A 21,270-nucleotide genomic window follows, 5' to 3' on the forward strand; every position below is an offset into this window, starting at 1 on the left:
ATCATAATTACAATCCTTGGACATATGCATCAACAAGCTATTTGTGAGATCCGGAAATTCCCCTGAACGTAAATTCGTAAAAACGTAAAAATTTTTAATAATTGTTTCCTTTAGTATATTGAAGAATTTTCCTGTTATAAACATCCCGTCTAGAAAACGGTCCTGGACGAGAAAATATGCGTCCCCGGCCGTATAACTGTCAACTATCCTTTGTTCTTAAGCTGTGTGCAGATCATCTTGCAACCTAAGTTTATAGTTAACGTCCAAATTCGTCATATATTTTTAGTCCCGGGAACACCTATGACCCAGATCGCCATCAACATTCAAGCACGTGACCACTTTTACCAGCCTAAAGCTATAAAAGCCACTCCTTTCTCCCCCTCAGGGGAGTCTCTTATTATCTGCCGGACCAACGCCATCGCAGGTCGTCACCGCTCTGGACCTACAGTCCCATCGTCTCCGCGCTCAGTCACGACTTTATAAAACTGTGCCATTTTCGGATACCGATTTCCACTTTCTGGATATCAAGGGCCGAACTCTATAAGGAAATAATAATGAGGTATGAACTGAAACTGTAAGCTCTCTCTCTTGAACCCTATGCAAAATTAGGAAATTTAGTCAGATTTTGTATTTGTGTCCTTTGTTAATTCCAATAAACCTTGTTTTAATTGTTAAATGGTGTCCTCCTTGACCCGAATATCGCTTTTGCCTTACCATTGACCCCATCTCACCTCCTATCCACTCGCCCGACAAAAAGAGTCCCTACTCGCGGGACGGAATTCGAACTTTAGCCATCTTGACAAGTGAAAGGTCAACGACCTGTTACCGGAAAGGGGAGATACGACTTCCTCCTACCTCCTCGATTTTACATATTTAAAGATTTTGTGAGGAAATTGTATGATGACCGTCTTACCTCTGAAAATCACAAAGTGAGCACAACTGGTTACATCAGAGTTAAAGCTTCACAGATTGTCACATGGGTGCAGTTGCATGGAAGAGTATTCATCAAGAGCTGGTAGCAAAGTCATTCAGGAAATGTTGCATTTCAAATTCACTCAACGGAGCAGAGGACGATGCTTTGTGGAGTCAGAGTGAAAAAAAAGGAGAGTTGTAACGAAGCTTTGGAGGGCAAGTCCGAGTAGACAAAAGGTAATTGCGTCAAGAAAACACGGTTGTTTGCCTTAATACGTGAATTTGATAATATTTTATTTGTGATTAAATGAAATAAAATTAGAATTATATTAATGAATCTAATTTTCTTTATTTTGATCTTTAAAGTCACACCTCATCCTATATGTGAGATCATCTTACACATAAGTAAATACAGCACTTTATAATTCTTAATGTTCAATATTTTTCTTCTATTGTTATCTTATCAATGTTTTTAAAATGAGTTTTACTTGCTTTTTTACACTTATATTTTTATGTACTTTATGTATAGGGTTATACTGTTAAATGGAAGGTGAAAATCTGAAATTTTACATGACATTTCCAATTGTAAAAATTAAATAAATAGATACATTATAGAAGGGTATATTCCAAAAATCTTCAAATATCTGACCCAATTCTTTATCTAAGCAGAAATGCTTACTTGTTATGTATTTGACTCAGTCATGTTCGGAAGACATACAGGCCAAAACAAAATACTGATATTTATTACATTTCAGATTGTATGATTCATTTCAATACACCTCTCAATACTCATCTGAATAAACTTCTTAAAGACAGGATGAGAAAAAAATGGAAAGACTGTATTGCTAATGGGAATGAAAACTTTACAAGGTTCAGAAACAATAAAATCATGTTCCTATGAGGAAGTCTCGAAATGGATTTGCAATAGATAAAGCAACATAGATAATAAGGTTGTGAGGTTGGTGTTTAAGCAAAATAAGTTATGCATACCTCAAACAGCTCATTTTATGCATTCTAGACTCTAGGAGTATGTAGAGATGAGTACCAGAACTGCTGGACTTTGTAGAGGATCTGCTAGAAGGCAAGTATAAATGTGACAGTGACTTGGACGATATGAGTAAAACTAATTCAAGCAGTGAATCTGGTAAAGAAAATGATATTTCTGTTGTTTTAAAGTTCTCAGATCAATAATAAAATTAAAAATATCAGTAATGTGAGGCCCTGGGCTGGAATGAAAAACATTCTTTTAACCATACATCCAAACAAAAAAAAAAAAAAAAAAATCAAATCTTGGGATTAATTAAAATTAATTATATAAAATTAAATTCTATAAGAAAAGGAAAAAAAATAAAATTATTTTAATATTAAAACCATGCGATAAAAAAGGGGAAAAATTAGTAAATTAAATTCTTTATAAGACAAGACAAACAATAAAGAAAATGTTAGTTAACGGTACAAGGTTCGTTCAACACAGAGTGAAAGACAGTATTGAATTGTATTAATAAACAATCGTCTTTCTCGGAAACCAATCTGGTCCAATTTTACCTGGTAACAAAGAAACACCAATTGGGGACTGAGAAAGAGAATTAATAACCAATAAAGTAATGATTTGCAAGACCACAAGATATTTAAGCCCAGGCCACAAGGACACTTTGTTCTTTGCTGTGGTGTCCATAATGCCATGTCCCTCGTGGGTGTTTCCCGCAAGGTTGCATCTTTGTTGCCAATATATCTTCCGAAAGTTATAGATTTTTGTTGAGAGAAACTTCAAAAATTCTAATCTGCATTCACCTGATGTCGTTTCCTGTTCGATGAATGCAACATCTGGTCAGTGAATGAAAACCACTTTTGTTGCCGGACTTTCCCTCCTCTTCTTTTGAAAACTACACACCAAAATCTACAGGGACTTCAACCCTTCATGAAAAGTATTATTGACTTTTATTGTAAGTTAATTGTATAATAAATGGGTTGTGTTGTTTGTAAACGAAGCATTGATCTCTGACTCAACTGCTCCCACATGTCATTGATTGTTACCAGTCCAGATAGAAAAATAGAGATGACAACATCTAATAATCATTATTTTGTTTTGAAATCTACCCCCCTTTTTGGACCCCTCAGTGTTTAAGTTATAAGATATCTTTAAATAATATTAACATTAGACATAAAAGTAAACACGTTTCCTCGTCTACTTTCAATTTGAATACAAAAACATGCCTCTTTACTTGGGTATGACAGAATGCTATTAATATAGGGTAATAATTACATGCAAGAATCACAATTATATTTACAAAAATAATTAACAGATCTACTTCTTCCTGCTAATAGCAAATTAATCCTTTAAAGTAGGTTTTGAATTTGTCAAGGACCTCACTTTTGTTTTTCATGAAATATGCTATAGACCATCCTCTTCCAAATCTAGAATTCAGTTAAAGAACAAAACATTTATTGAAAAACAAACATTTTCAACCTTTACGAAGGCCCTTTTCAGGTTCTACTGATAGAACACAAATTAAACAAGATAAATTTTAAAATGTTTGTTGTGTAATAAGTTTGCATGTGTAAGAGCATAGTAATATATTATAATGCAAATACAAAAGAAAAATAACATATACTACTTCACACCATCTAGTGCAGTGTCTGCCAAAGTGTGTTCCACAGCATAATAGTGTGCCACAAAAGATTTAAAAATACTGTATAGGTAAAAACATGCAGAGATACCATGGACCATCTAAGAGTAAAAATAAATATAATATAGATTTTGAAAATTTTAAGTCTTGATGATGGAAAACGATTTTCATTAATTAATGATGATTTTCAACATTTTTAATTATTAAATAATTAATTAGTATTAAATTTTAATATTATATATATTATGAAACACATTAACTCAATAAAAAAATAGTTCTTTCCCATTTATGTATTAATGTATTTTTCAATTTTCCCATGCTTTAGTTTTCTTAAATTGAAATTTTGGCAGATATACTATGTTTAATGCAAGCTTTAACTAGATCAACTATCAATATATTACATTTCTGCATTAAAAAAATTCAACTGGGATTGTCTGTAAGTAAATTGTTTAGAAGTCCTAGTAGATTTTAGTTTATAATTTATTTATAATTTACATAAATTAATAGATTTTTAGTGAAGAGAAAATATTTTAAACAAACAAATTAAACGTATAAATTAAACATTAAAACGAGACGTCAGAAAAAACAAGAAATCAGAAAATGATTTTGTTTGCTATGATAGCAAACAAAATGAACACCAGAATAAAAAGTCCATCTCATCAAAACAAAAATATAATGAAAATTACATCAAATATGATTTTATATTATCAGAAAAAGACAACTCAGTTCCTTTTTTTATTAACAACACTCCCAAATGAAGCAATGGTTCCAGTAAACTTCAACATCATTTAATAACAAATCATCTGCAACATAAGAACAAACCAAAAGGATATTTCCAGATGCTAAGAAATAATTTAAAAATTCAATCAAAAAGGCTGAAGAAATTTTACTCAATTCCCAAGCAAGCTCAAATTGCTAGTTAATAGATTACCCAACTTTTGGCAAAGAAGAAAAAAAATCACATTCTGATGCCAAAAACATTATTTTACCAGCCTTGGAAATTGCCGTTGGCACAATGATTAGTGATGATGCCATCAAACAAATTAAAACCATTTCTTTGTCAGCCCACACAATTTCTTGTAAAATTCAAGACATTTCATGAGACATTGATGACCTGCTCTGTAAACATTTCACCGAAGCAAAAAATGAACTCAAACTCCTTACAAATCGATGATGTCTGGTCTTTGTTGCTGATGTCTGTACTTTCAACTAATTACATTTTGGCAAATAATCTGAGGTAGTAAAATCATAAGTCAGTTTTTCTTTTCCTGTGAATTGAAGGGAAAAAACATCAGATGTCTTTAACGTGGTAAACCAAAATGTCATACTGAGAGGGATGCAGTGGCAAACTTGTATTAGTGTGTGCACCGATGGTGATCCATCCATGCAGAGTCGATAAAAACACCTCATAATTTATGTATTTCAAACAAAAATCACAAGTTAGAATTGTACATTGCATGATTCACTGCAAAGTTTCAGTGTCAAAATCTCTACCTGATGATCTTCTGAACACAATGGACAATGTTGTTAAAGTGGAGAATTACATAAAATCACATTCTCTACATTGCAGACTTTTTGCTTTCCTTTATGAAACTATGAATTTTGATTTTAAGTGTTTATAGAAAAAAAAATTTTAAATATAAATACAACTCAGTCTCATTAAATACTAATTATTCAGTTAACAAATAAATGATTACAAATCATTGTATACAAATTCATTATCATCTTTCTTTTCAAGATTATAATCAAAATCATGTTTTTTGAGAATAGGGCAGAATGTTACTTGAAAACTGGCAGAACCTCATTTGAGGTTCTGCCAGTTTTCAAGTAACATTCACATAATACATTATTGCTCTGTATTCATTTCAAGTATTTAGAAGTAATTATCACTCAATAAATGCTGAAAAATTCTAATTAAAACATTAATCATTAATACAGTAGATTTCCACAAACTCAACTTAATGTGAACTGAGAAGGCAACAAGTTACTGAAAATGCCAAGTTTTATGGCAGTCTAATGCCAGCCAAAATAACAGAATTTTCATAAAGTTAGTATATGTACAAATTCATATACTTATTAACTATGTACTGATAGTGACTATTTCTATTTTTTATTAAATATTAATTTAAAAAAAATTGGTTAATTCAATGGCTAATTTAGAGTTAGTGATATTCACATGATTTTACAGTGGCATATTGGAAAAAGGGTTATATTCTTTGTAAACACATGAAATTAATGCTATTATTGAGTGTCATCAGTGAAGAACAATAATTTATTTGATCCTAGCATACAATTAGAGAGATAAAAATAAGATTACCTGTACATGTATTTTTTTTTTTTTTTTTGGATGACACGAGTTTTATAGAATGTCGAATTATTGAGAGTCAAGTTTCCAAGACTCCACTAATAATTTTTATTGAAATCATAAAATAAATATAAGACAGAATTGATATTAAATATAAACTGATATACTTTTGACAAGCTGGATCATTTTAGCAATAAACAACTCCACATTTTCCATACTCTTTCCAGAAAAAATTTTAATACTTCAAGCATTTTCAGCCACTTTAAGGGGCCTGCATCAGATTCTAAAATAAAATGTTCTACAGCATATTATTTAAAATTTATACATTCATATGTATAAATTTTTAAATAACATCACATTTGAACATTCCAGTTTGGAATATGCTGTAGATCAGGGGTGGCCAACAAGTCGATCGCGATCGACCGGTCGATCGCCAAACCAATTTTGGTCAATCGCTAGCGATGTCTTGACTTAATGTATTATATTTGTAACCGAACGCAACTATATGCATGCAGTTATGACTCGACTCATAAGCAGTGAGTGCTCTTCGTACTGAAACAGTGTATAAACATGTATGTATTTCACACTTTTCCCTCCCCACTTAGACTATGCCTATGACAAGTCGATCGCGACACATTTTTACGATAAAAAGTAGATCTTATGTGCACAAAAGTTGGCCACCACTGCTGTAGATCATTCAATTTTAGAATAGTTGGAAAACCTAATGCAGTCCCCATAAAGAGGCTAAAAACATTTGTCCTATTAATATTTTTGCTGGAAAGAGTATGGAAGGTGTGGAGTTCCTTTTTAAATATAAATGTTTTTTCAAACTGTATTAAATCTATTCATCTGTAACTTTCAAAATTAATATAAAAGATGTAAGTACTACTCACTAAATTATTTCTTTTTGTTATAAAAAGTAATTTATAATATATTACTCTTTTCATATAAAGTTAAAACAAATTTTATTAAAATTAAGATTTCTCCAATTTTTTCATGTTTTTTTTATAAAAACCTTAAGAGGAGTTAAAAAAACAGACTAAAATATAATCATGCATGTTTTTGGAATAAAAAATTTAAAAATAATTATTTAAAGTAAAAAAAATTAATTTTATGTAAATAATCATTACAAATTATCAGAAAGTTTTAATTTTATATGAATTCTATATTAGAATATTTTAAGTTATGAATGCTTATTTTTAATTAAAAAATAAACAAATAATAACTCTTAATTTTTTTATAGTTCTATTCATTTATAATAATATTCATTAAACATAATGGTTAACTGTTAAAAAATCCAAATTAGATAATAAAATCAAAAAGATTTAATTGAAGCTAAACTTTTTCTTTATGAAAAAAACTTCAATTTTAAAAGTATTATAATTTTATGTTATATAGAAAAATATAAAATTGTTTATAGCATCAGACAACCTAAAATTAAGTGATTTAAGGTAGAAGTTTAATTTTCCTCACTACCTATATTGCTTTTCTTCCTTTATGCAGGATATCCTCATTAACTAACTCAGTATTCCCTATGTCATGAAAGTTATCTACAATGTGGGTCAAAATACTACATATAATGTCAATGAAGTCTATTTAAATTAAATAATAATGTATGTGATTATATAATTAAAAATTTGCCACAATTAACAATTATATATGAAATTTTCTTAATTACAATGTTTACTTTTTAGTTTTATCAATATGAAAAAAATATTATTAAAAACTTTAAATAAATTCACTTTAAATTCTATAATAATAGCAGAAAATATAAAGAGCATAAAGTATCTGAATAAATTTCAGATAAATTTCTATATTATATAATAGATGCATTTTATACAATGTTTGAAAAGTGTTTGTTAAATATTATATATTTAAAAATTGTTAGATAATTCAAAGAATCTTATTAGTTTATTTTGATTAAAAATTTTATATTATTGTACCTATACATTTAATATCAAATGTTTAAAAAAAATAAAAAATGAATGTAGAACAGTAACATAATTAAAAGCAAACATTAAGAAACATTCAAATTTAAAAAATTTCCAAAAAATGAACAATTGATTCTAAGATAGACACAAACATATTTTTAGAAATAATTCTACTGTTCTAATGATTAATTTTTATCTTTTTAGGCTATTGATCTGATGAGATTAAACATTTTTTTGAAAATTTATACATCAAAATAAATCAATATTTTCTCAAAACTAATTATTGCTGAACAATTTGAAGTTTTCTGTGATGAAATGGAGTATAATGTTAAATTATATATCTAAAATTAAATACTGTGATTTTTTTCTGTTTTGGAATTGATTTTATATTTAGAATTTTTGTATTTTTTACTATCTATATATTTGTTATAAGAATGTACTGATTTTATTAATTTTAAAACATTGAAAATAAACAACAGTAACAATTTTAGAACGATGTTAAGTATAATCAACTAGAATCCAATAATTTGAAAGGTTTTATTAATTATATTTGGGATTAATTCAATATAATATTCAACAAAAACTTAATAAAAGTTAATTTACTTTCAAAATTTGAAAAAAAATCGTATATTTTTTTAAATTTGGAGAAATAATTCTAAAATTTGAAACTTATCTAAATAAGAGAAAATTAAATGATGACACTGTATTATCTAAATAACATTTTATTAAATAATAACGAGGTTGAGGTCAAAGTTTTATATGCGAAAACGTGTACGTCGGACGTTCAGCACTGCTTTCCTGTAAGCCTAGAAGTTTGACGATGGCGTTTGGAATGTCAAGCACAATTCCACCGACTTTCTAAACACCATTGTCAAACTTCTAGGCTTACAGGAAAACGGCGCCAAACGCCTGACATACACGTTTTCGCATTTAAAATTTCGGCCTCAACCTTGCTAATATTTTCAATAATACATTAACACATGTAGTAACATTCTTAAAAGTGACAACTAAACTCTCAGAACTTATTGTTTAAAAAAAAAAATAATACTTTTAAAATTCATGGATTAAATTCAGAATCACAATTTAAAATTTTTATAAGAATTTTAAAATAATATTAGAATGTAAATAAAATTTTATTCTTTCATTAGAATAAATTCTTTTGAAAAGGCTATTCTGGTTATTCTAAACTTTTTCACCTATGGACCAAAGGTTTTCAATAAGTTTCTTGAACCCAACCCAACTAATATAAATTCAAACACATCAGACATGCACAACAATTTGCATCACAATTATCTTACCAAGTTCAGAATTATTACATAACGTTATGCAATTATGTATATATAAAATAAGAAATTTTATTTAAATAATAAATTTAATGTTTTTGAAACTATTTTATTATTAGAAATTTATTATTATTTATTTATTTCCATGTGTGTTCCATGTATTTATTTATTTCCATGTAGCTTTTAAGTTTTCCAAAAATCAGCATTTTTATTTTGTGCATAAGTATTGAGTTGTGAATCGTACTTTGGGACACTGATTTTGTTATACCACAAGTTTTAACTTGTAGAATTTTAACTTTTTTTAAATTTTGTAATAAATTTTTGTATTTATATTGGAAACACAAAACATTAATGCAATTTTCATTATCAATCTTAGAAATCTGTATCATATTTTAATATAATAACTTTACATATAGAAACTAAATTCATAATCTGCTAATTATTTCAAATTAAATATTTATTAATTATTTTAATTTGAAGGCTTTTAAAAAATTAATCATTATTTTCACTTGTAATAACAACATAAAATGTTTCATGAAATGATAGGATATGATGTAACTTTAAAATTAGGTCTACAATTTTAACTGATTGCATTTCTGACTATTTACTGCACCTCATAATCTATATAAATCATCAAAAACACAACAAAGCAAAGTTTGTGTTCATAAACAACGATATTTTATTTTCATTAAAATATTAAATATTTGAGATTGATTATCTATTTTTGAAACATCTCAAAGATTTAAATTTTTCATTAAAAAATTATTAAATCATAATAATTTATAAAAATATTTATTTGATAAACTGATTTTAAACTTCATTAATAACTTAAAAATCAAAAATTAAGTGAATGCCAAAATCACTGCAATTTACCAGATTATAGTCAAGCTTATTAACTTAAAATATTTTGGAAATTTTTGATATTTAATTACAAGATTAAATTATAGCTTTATTGATTTACAAAGTACTGTATTATAAACTGATAATCATCATAACTTCATTTTTTCAAAAATTACAGTAATGTATTTCTAAAAAAAATTATATATTAAATTGTGGATATTTTTAGAATCCATTTCTTTGCATGATTGCAATATATTTATATAATAAAAATTTTTATGGGGGAAAGCTAAATGCTTTTAGTTCATTCAACCACCTTTAGTTATATTAATTAGAGAGCAAAACAAAAAAAAAATTAAAAGATTAAACAGATTAAAATGTTAAAAATTTATATAATACCATCATAACAACATCAAATCTCATTTTAAAAATTATCAGTATATTTATTTCTTAAAAAGAAACAAATCAAAGTTCTCATCTCTGATATAAATACATACATGTAAGGAAAATTTTCAGGAAATTCTTTAGATTTTATTTTATCATCACACAGGTTTTTTAACATAGACTAATTTCAGTATTTTATCTTAGATCTTTCTCCTGCTCATTACTACGCAATTGCAATTAATAACATACAGGATTCCTATTCAAATTTTTGTTTTAAATTCCATGACATTCCTTGACCAACTTTGTACAAATTCCCTGACCCTCATGTTCCTTCAGTATGGCATATTGACAAAATAAAACAGAAATTGACTTACAAATATACTCCCACTACTGCCATAAATTGTGGGAGTATATTTGACTTACTATGTATATACACTATTGTTTCTCCAACTGTTTAATTAATGATTTTTCTAATTAACAGATACATTTTTTATAATTGCTGAATTATTAAAACTAAAAATAAAATGTTTTATTAAATTAAAGTAGTTTGTGATTAATCCACAACCATAAATCTACATGGCTTTGGAAAAAAAAAGAAGGAATTATTTATTATTCAGTAACAAATCCTGTATAATCCAGGTACAAAAGTATATATTTATTAAATTTATCTCTTAATAAAATTCTTAAACCTTATAAAATATTAATAAACTAGAAAAAAAATCAGAAATTGCTTTGTTATGCAGTCAAAATTAATAAAATGAAGAATGATAAATAATTTTACTTAAAATGATATTACTTATCATTTTTTTGTATTTTTTAAATTTTTGGGGAAATTTTTGTATGCTTGGGAGAAATTATGGGTCCTTAAAATATTCTGCACCTCTTTTTCATAAGTTGTATTGTACCACCTGAACCACCTGCAGACGGCTACACTTAGTCAAGCATATTGTCAGCAAAAAATCAACAAGGCATCCAAGGAGACAAATTCCCTTACTTTTTGACAAATTTCTTGACATTCCATTACTTTTTCTGAAAACTAATGAAAATCCCTGACTTTCCAGGTGTGTAGAAACCCTGAATATACAACATAAATGGCTATTTAATTCAATGGAAAGTTTGTTATATTTCAAATTTAATTAACAAAATGTTCTTAGTATTTACAACTATAAAAGTTTAAAATATTGTTTAATATATAATTGCAGTATTGAAAATGTTTCGTCAGGAATTTCAAATAACATTTCTTTAACATAAATGTCTTTAAATAAAACATTTAAAATTGTAGATACATCTCTTGAAATTTTTGATGAATTTATAAATAGTTAAAAACCATTTAGAATGATTTCATTGATTAATGAAAATTTTTCTAAAAATTCTCATATTTCTAAAGCTAAAATCTATTAAATTATTCAATTTATATTTTTAAAATAAATTAATATACCATAAATTACCCAATTAACAATTATTATCAATGCTAGCTCATTAATTTCTTCAAACCCTTTAGAATGTAATGAGATGATAAAAATTATCCCACATTTAATCATAATGATAATTATTTTAAGAATGAGATAATTATGTATCATCTTTTTTGCAAGGGTATAATAAAATTTTTTAAACAAATTAAATCATTTGATTTGATCTTTAAGATACAGCCTAATCAGAAAAACTGACAGATAATATAGTAGTCAGACCTTAAAAATATTTTTAAAAACCATAAAATATCTAACTATTAAATAATAATTTTAATATATTTACATTGTCAGAGTTAACTAAATACTTTTGTTAAGTTTTATCAAAATTTTTTCTTTTATTCTAATCTGAACTTCTTGAAGGTAGTTTACTTCATTAGTATCTAACTGTAACATTATTTTAAGTTTATTCAAGTAATTTTAAAACTGAAATTGTAGATTTATTATAAATACATTCAGATCAGCTTAAAAGCTGATTCATTTTGTATATATTCATAGTTTCCAAATTATTTTTATTTTAATAAATACAGTTCTGTTTTGTTAAACTGTATAATAAAATTATTAAAAATTTAATAATTTTGTCCATCAACAGACTATATGCATTATGAGTTTTCATACAATTTAAATTCATTCTATTAAAATATATTTTAAATAAACAAAATCTAGCAGTAGTTGCAAGTTATATCTTAAAATTTGTAAGTTTAATGTTATTTAAGACAGTTATAATTACAAATTTATAATAAAGTTTAAAAAATATTCATGTTTATTACAAAATTGTTACTTTAAAATTCAAATTTTAAAACAAATATTGACAGCATACATATTAAAAACTGAATATTTCTTTTTACACAAGCAATGTCATTCTTAACGTTCTTTAATGTTAATTTTTTTTGCTTCTGAGAATGGGCAAAATTAGTTCATAAATATTTCAGATAATTAAAAAGTTTTTCAAAGATAAATATTGTCATACCGACAAATATGTCTATAGTTATATATATAAAAAATAATTTTTTATTTTATAAATAACATCAGCTATCTCTAAATTACTTCAAATATTAATAGAATTAATATTTCAAATATTTGAAATATTTAATTAACCATAATTTTTAAAATTTTTATTAATAAATAATGTTAAAAGTTTTTTTAAATGTTAAAAAATTGAAATATCTTTACCTTCTTAGATTGTAGAATTATGATAATACGAATATGTTAAGTTTTCATTTTTTTATATTTAATTTGATGATTTCAGCTTTAATAAATTATACTTTTGAATGAAAGATGATTTTATTAATCATAAAATAATCAGAGATAATTAAATTTTTATTAAATATTTAAAACAAATCTTTGTTTTACTTTATCTTGAAATAATTTATTTGTGTTAATAGAATAATCAGTTTTAAAAATTGAGTAATATAAAACAGAAAAAAAAAAAATTAAATTTACAAATAAAATTGAATTCAATCTACTAATATAATTTTTATCTTTACTTCATAATTTATTATATTTTGATAAATTTATTAAAACTATATTTATTACTTAAACAAGCAGTAGATACAGCTATAAAAAAACAAAGAAATAAAAATACTGTCAAATTGTTTCTTCAGTTAAAATTGAAAGATTCATTTAAACTAGGTTTTATCATTTGCATTAAAATGATTAAACCCTGTTTACACACACACAAGAAATTATCAACACTTTATAGAAACGAAAATAATTCTAATTAAAATATTGTTAACATGTGTTAAACTAATTACCAAAACACCATGAGGATACCCACTTCCATTTATAATAATAATAATAAAGATAGAATGTTAGATATTTTACGAAATTTATGATCTGTCAGTTTCTATTTACACAGATTTATCCTTTGTTAATGTAACTGAAAAGACAAATATTTCTATAAAATAAATTTACTATTTTAGAAAACTAATATTGCAAATTACCCTATATTAATTTGGTAAATTTCTTTTTTACAAATTGTTTATTTATTTTTAAAAAAATGCAGACTAGGAAACATTTATATTCATTACATTCACTTTTCAACACTTGATATCGTTTACCTCGATATAAGTCAAAACGAAGTAGAACACACGTGACATTAGCCAGCTTTTTCCAGCAATATAAGCGACCCTTGGGAAAAATATGGTGATCGACCGACTTAAATAAAAAAAGAAATGCCGACAGCAGTAAATTTTCCCCGAACGGCATGGGAACCGAGACAACCAGATCAATTTCTTAATTGAAGAAGGAAAAATAGTTATTCAATGCAACCATATCAAAAGTAAACTCAGAAAGGATTATTTTTTGCTATAAAATTTTTCATCCCTGCAATTTGCAACATTCGTTTGAAGTACGTTACTTTTAGCGCCATAAAAATTATTAATTAAGTAGGGGAAAAAACAGAACGGGAGGATATATTCGTTATGTATTTGAATTTTATATGTTCTAATTCGTTGCAATTACGAAAAAAAATTTATATATATATATAAATAAATCGAATTCCTATGAGTCGGTCATTAAATATAATTGATGAGAGAGCTGTTATACGAATACTTTTAATCCCATCTGTGGAAAGACCCAAGATCATTCTACAAGTCCTAAATGACCGTTAATGTTATCTTATCACAGACCACGTGTTACTCTTCCAGTAACCTAAAACTAAAAACCACCAATGTGGGTGGTTGTCTAGCAAACTCTGTAAACTTTTTTTAATGTTCTTTTTTTTTAATATAAGATACACCTATCATAATCTGCACTGTTAAATCGGAAAATAAATCTATTTTTTCCCCCAAGACACATTGAATCTATGCATTGAACTGTGCAAAAATTTTGTTTGCACCATCGAATCCTAATTCCGTGAGAAATAAATAAGTATGGAGGAATGGTGACGAAATTATTAATGTTAAAAACAAATTATCTGAATAACTAGATTACGGGAGCGTGTTTCGATATTTCTTATCTGCGATGAGAGGAGGATTTTAAAATATTTTATATTTATTTATCCGCAAATTTTTTTTTTATAAATTTCTTAATGGTTGACTGTTTCTATCGGTCAACAATTCAATATTGTAAGTACTGTACATCAGTAACCGTGCGAAACTAAAACGTTCCGTGTCTCCGGTATAATTCGAACGAAAATAAAATGAATTTTCCGGCAAAAGTCAAAGTTTAAAAAAAAAAATTTCATCGAAAAAACGTTGACTGCATGAAACCATTTTACCGATGAGAATGTGATGTTATTTCAGAACATATGTTTGAAAGAAAATACTCTAAAGACATATGATAGTCGCGACTCTTCGTTCTGTATAATAAACAAGTCACATCAAACAGGACATGAGTAAGAATGAAACAATGGCCGTCTCTAGATTCGATTCGGGGGAATTCAAAGTCGTCATATTTGACTGGGAAAGTTTTTGTATGGAATAAATTATCTGTACACGAAAACGATATATGTTGCGATATTCCAAAAAGTAGATAAGCGCTCAATCGAACGTAATAGACTAATCCGAAAACGTTTCTGAAATAATAATAATATAAAAAGTGTTTAAATAAAAATTCTGCCGGAGAATCCTGAAAACGTTTCTCATCCGGAGGAAGTCAGACAGGAAATCATTTCCTAGTAAGCATTTTAAAAGCTAGAACAGAATAATAATATATCAAAATAGTTATTAAATAAGATTAAAAAACTGAAAATTTACCAACATTTAAGTTTAAATATATATATATATGTATGCATGTATGTATGTATAACACTGAAGAATAAATCATTTCTAAGATCTTTTTCGAAATTCGACACCAAGTTTTTTTATTTTTTCTATTGTACATTAATCTACATGAAAAAAAAATTTAAATTTCTGAGACAAGACCGTTAGTAAAGCTCAAGGACTAAAGAATAATCATCAAGCAGCTGGTCGAACTACGACCGTTGTCCTCCCCTTGAACTGGGTGGGGATTTAACCCTACTAAGGCCAGGGACAAACTTAAAGTGCAATCTTAACAGTAGGTGGATGAGTCATTTTTCACTGCAGGTATTACAAATAAAAAACTGGTAGTGAATTAATGAAATAAAAAAAAACTTATATGTATATACATAGTTCATAAATATGTCTAACAAAACTGCATTATAAGCTAATGATGATACAACATAATTTTAAATTTAAACAAATATGAATAAGAAAATATTTTTAAACTAAAAATTAAATATTAAGAAATCTCTTGATTCATCATTAGATAGCAAAATGGTATAAATTATTATAATATACTGATTATTTTATTTTAAAAATTTTCATCAGTTAAAACATAACAAGGACTATATTCAGAATTTCCTTCTAAAAGTTTCCTATTAAACGAATGACATCACTTCCTGGATAAGCATTTACTAGGATAAGAGTTTAGTGAGATAAAAATTTAAAGTTTTTAAAATACACATTGATAAATAATATATATTTTTGCTTGTAAGAGTATTAAATTTAGTAGCAAAAATAATTTTGATCTACTAAACGGAACTTATAATTTTGTATTCATTACAATTTTAAAATATGTTTGATCTAAAGAATTTGTAATTATTGTATGATCTCATTATGCTTTCAAACTTCCTGTATAATTAAATATTTTACAAAATTGTATATTTAATAAATGGCATTATTTTAAACCAATATACTATGCAATGTTATATTAGCACTTTTTTTCCATTTACAGTAATATCAATGGCTAAATCAACAAAATCTTGAACCTTGTAACTCAATCTATCTGAAAAATTCAGATTGATTTATTGTCTAAAATAATGTACTTTAAATCTAAATCACGTTTTACACTTCAACAGAAATCTAAAACAATTTCCATTATAAATTTATCATGTTTGCAGAGTTATTTAAATTTCTAATTTAACAAAATTTTATAGCTAGAATACATGACATGACAGATATATTATTGAACTTAATTTTGCCTTAATAAATAGTTTAAAGACATTTTATTCAATTCAGCATGCCTGTAACAATATACTTTGTGATAAAATAATATGTATAAATCTAAATTCTAACATCTATATAATCATTTTAAAATTTCTCAATAGTTTCAAGGCTAATGTTGTCAACCAATTTTACATTCAAACATGTTTAAGCTATAGAAAAATAATACAAATTTTATTATTTCATATAGTGTAAATGATGAAATTTATTGTTATAAAATTTAATCAAATAATAAATTTATTACTGAAATATCATCAAATTTTGAGAAAAAAATTATCTAAATAATATGTCATTATCATATCTAAAAGCATCAAAATGTAAATACATATTCTAATAAAAAAAACTATTAAATATTATATTTCATTGGGAATAAAAATGTAACCAAAAGTTTATTACATTTTAATAAAGATTCATAAACATTAAGAGCTAAACTTAATATTAAAAACTTATACATTTTATATTATTCAGATGAAATGATATCAATGTATTAACTTTTTTTAAAATTTTTTTTAATTTCCAAAAAAGATTAAATATAAAAGTATTTTATTACTGGTAATATGATAATTTGAAGTGTCATCATGATCTGCACATTTTCAAATTTAAATAAAACAATTAGTTTATGAAAATTTATTTATTCATTTTATAGTACATTGTTTTTAAACTTAAATATTTCGAATAAAACCCAAAAACTTCTAAGCAGTTTTCTGGTTTTATTAGTGTAATCTGTTAGTACTGTACTTACAAAATATTTTATAGTTGTCTATTACAAATTAATATCCATAGAGATTAAAGTTTTGAAGGTTGTGTACAATGTTATCAACATATTACTTCTCATTAACACAGTTCATTCATAACATATTTGATGATAAAAAACATGTAATGTGCTAACTTTGGCAATAAAAACTTTCTAATACTAAATTATTTATTTCATTTATATTCTTGATTAATTTTTAAATATGAATTTTTTTAAAATATATAGAAATTATGAAAATTATACAATAATTTATTTTATCTAACAATATTACTAAAACCATCTACTTCCGTATGCTAACGGGCTATATAACAACTATAATACGAATACATCACCAAACAATATAGCCTGATAGCATAGGGCAGTAGGTGGCTTTAGTAATGTAATGTATCGGGTTTTAGTAGAGTTGTTTGTTAATCTAATAGCATCTTAGAAAAATGAAATGATTAATAATAAATTACTATCTGAAATCCTATTGCAGCATAGATACTATGCACATTTGTTTAAAACTAAAAAAAAATTATACAAGAGCATAAAGGTTAAAACAACCAAGTCTTTTTCAAAACCACTATTTAATGTTTTTAGAATGTGCAAAAAGTTCCTTGTCAATAAGTTCAACAGCAACAGCTCTCATAAATCTTATTTTTAATATTTGAAAAAATAAATAAAAATCATAAGTAAAAATAATTCAATTTTATAAAAAAAAAAGGTCAAATATTTGAATAATAAAATATAAAATAAATTTTCAATTTAAATGTTAAAAAAATAATATTTTATGTAAATGCTATGTGTAATTATTAAAATTATAGATCCTAAACTTTCATGTTTCAGGCAAAAATCAGTTTCTCAGAGATATTTTTGAATTTTAAATAATTTTAGTTTTTTTTATTCATATAACAAAAACTAATATGCTTAAACAACTTTAACTTAGGTTAAACTTTTCACATTTATCTAATCTGAATCAAAAACTATTAAGGCCAATCTTATTGTACGGAATTTAAAAAAAATGGATTTTCTACCTTTCTAAAAAGAAATATAAATAATTAATGACATAATGAGGACATTAAAGATTCTAATTGATATTTTTCAAAACAAATATTTCAAATCGGCTTATATCGTTTTTATAAAATTAAAATACTCGAATTTATATCAAAACAAAAAAATTTATACTATTTTTAATCTATAAAATAAATATTACGCAAAACTACATTATCTGATAATTAATATTTAATAGATTTTAGAAATATTTACAATGACCAAAACTTTCAAATATTCGAAATTTCAAATCTTTAATTCTAATATTCTATATTTTCTGATTTTTTATGATGTAACACAAAGATTAATATAACATTATACATAAATCTCTAATATAGTAATCTTTAAAAAAGTGAAGTGTAATGATTAACGATTATAAATTCACATTTTTTCAATCTATAACTGAAGAACCATTATAAAAAATGTTCTAGACTCATTTTAAAAAACAACCTACTCAATAAATTTACTATTTGAGAATTGGCTTCTTCTATTTTGTTGTATGTAATAATTGAAGTTATGAAGGGTCAATTATCAAGGTTTTTTTACAATATATTTTAATATTTTAGCAATTAACCAAAACTGTCCTCAATTACAAAACATTCAATGTGTTTATACTTAGATATGATCTTTAATAATTGAATATCAAATTATATAAACTTTTTACTAATTATTTTAAAATAATAATTTCATAATCAGTTTTTTTATTTCTTTATCATATCCAATAGAAATTGACAGTTTTCTAAAGGAAATAGATTAGAATAAATTTTGATTTAATACATAACTTGATATGCTTTAATTTTATCAAAGGTGATTTATTTAGCTTACAAATTGTAATTATCTCAATTAATTAATGTTATAACATAGGAGAGAATCATGAGGACAATGCTTATGTATGAAAGGTTAACTCACCCAATAATAATAGTTTAGCTTCTCTGGCTTGTCTTTCTCCATCGGCTCTCAAATCTTTATCTATCTTCTTGGATCTCTCGACTGCCTCTTTGTCAGCAGAGGAACTGACAGCACAACCCATTGCTGACTTTAGGCTTATGAACCAGTTCAAATAAAATAAATAGTTCAAATAATAAGCTCAATTATCCAAATTGTTAATTAAAGTATAAAAACACAATTACACACTACAGGCATATAAAAAACGCTTTGTAAATGATTAGATTTCTAATAACATGTCAATTAACACGTGACAACACTCCCTAGTCCCTAGACTTCCACTTCTTCCGTTAAATTCGCTCCTCGACTGTGACAGCGCCTTCTGCCGATCGACCACACTGACATCGAGATTAAAAATTCAAAATTCTTCAACTGGCACGCCCATTTCTAATAACCCTTCTAGAGAACGTAATAATAAACATTAAAATTTGCAAACTTTATTAAATAATTATTAAATCTTGTGTGTTTTCTATTAATAATTTAATTTTATTAGAACATGAAATGATTATTATAATACTTGTGAAAATAATTTTACACAAAATGTGAATTATTTAATTTCAATAAGCGTTTATTATAAATACAAATGTATATATATTTATTATAACTTTAAAGATTAAATACTTCGCTTGTATTTGATATAAAAAGAAGTTTTTGTTTGGCCAATAAATATTTTTCATCCATTAGCGAATTTAATTAATTTTAATTAATAAAAGCAATTAGTTTTTAGGTTTACTTTAAAAGTTTTAAATATATAATTACTGAAATCACTTAAGAAGTTTAAATCTCCGGTGAGGCGGGATCAAATTCGGGCGGGCAACCCAGGAATTATTCATAAGGAATCAGATCTGTTCCGTATATGTTGAGCCCCGTTCTTCACCATCCAGCCATTCTCCTTGGGTGCACATATTTTTCGTTTCAGATGGATCGATCTGTAAGATAGGATCGGTCTTCATCACGTGTTACAGATCACTTCTATCGTGTGTTAGTTGGCGAAAAGTATACAGATACGATCGAATTGTATTTACTCCGTAAATAAAACTCCTCACATAGTGGCAAAATGGGACAGCGCACACCATGCATTGTTACGATACAATCTCTCAAAACTGTCTCTTAATACTTATTTTTTATTTATTTATTTATTTTAATCTCGGTTTATCGGATATTTTAATAATGTCTTTACTTACCACTTATTCAGTTTTAATTACTTTTTGTTCTCGACAGTTAAACATATTTCTTTGCTGTCAACTAGCAGCTTAATTTTAATAATAACAAGCATGGAAGTCACTATCTTTAATCTTTTTTATTCGATCCAAACTATCCTACCCTCGGATTAGTTTGATCGCGATCCAGTTGATTCTAGATGGGGTTTGTATACGCGAATAGAGATTGATCAGATCGCTATAGTTCGTTTATATACGGGATTTGAACGATCAGAGTAATCTCGGATCAGTTTGATTCCAAATGTATACGCACCCCTTGCGGACATAGCTGAACCCACAAAGAGTATGGGAAAAAAAGGCTCCTTTTACTAGTTAGTATCTACAGGGTGGAGACGAAAAAAGCAGTAGTGGATATGCCTCTTTGAGACCCTAGGCGCAATTTTATTATAAGGTCCTTTATGTAAAAGTATTTTTTATATTAAAATGATAATGAAATTCTTAAATAATAACAAGTTTTTCCTTTATAATATACACTTTTTAAACGTTCACTAAATTTTTAGGTGTAGACCTATCGGTATATTATCTTTTCGCTATGTAATTTTTGAGATTCGTCGAGACGACGAAGCCCTAGGTGCACGTCTGTTGGGTAATCCGCCACTGGAAAAAA

At 26.2% G+C, this 21,270-nt stretch overlaps 1 protein-coding gene across 1 annotated transcript in view; it reads right to left on the reverse strand.

Moving 5' to 3' along the window:
• Positions 1 to 19,760, reverse strand: part of Galphai (G protein alpha i subunit) — a 58,498-nt gene extending 38,738 nt beyond the window's left edge. Inside the window, exon 1 of the mRNA XM_067280024.1 lies at positions 19,408 to 19,760. Coding sequence (XP_067136125.1) covers positions 19,408 to 19,528 — 121 coding nt within the window. The 5' untranslated portion in view covers positions 19,529 to 19,760. The remainder of the gene's footprint in view (positions 1 to 19,407) is intronic.
• Between the last annotated feature and the right edge of the window lie 1,510 nt (positions 19,761 to 21,270).

This window comes from Centruroides vittatus, unplaced genomic scaffold (assembly GCF_030686945.1).
Source record: "Centruroides vittatus isolate TY-2023 unplaced genomic scaffold, ASM3068694v2 contig_880, whole genome shotgun sequence".
NCBI lineage: Eukaryota > Metazoa > Arthropoda > Arachnida > Scorpiones > Buthidae > Centruroides > Centruroides vittatus.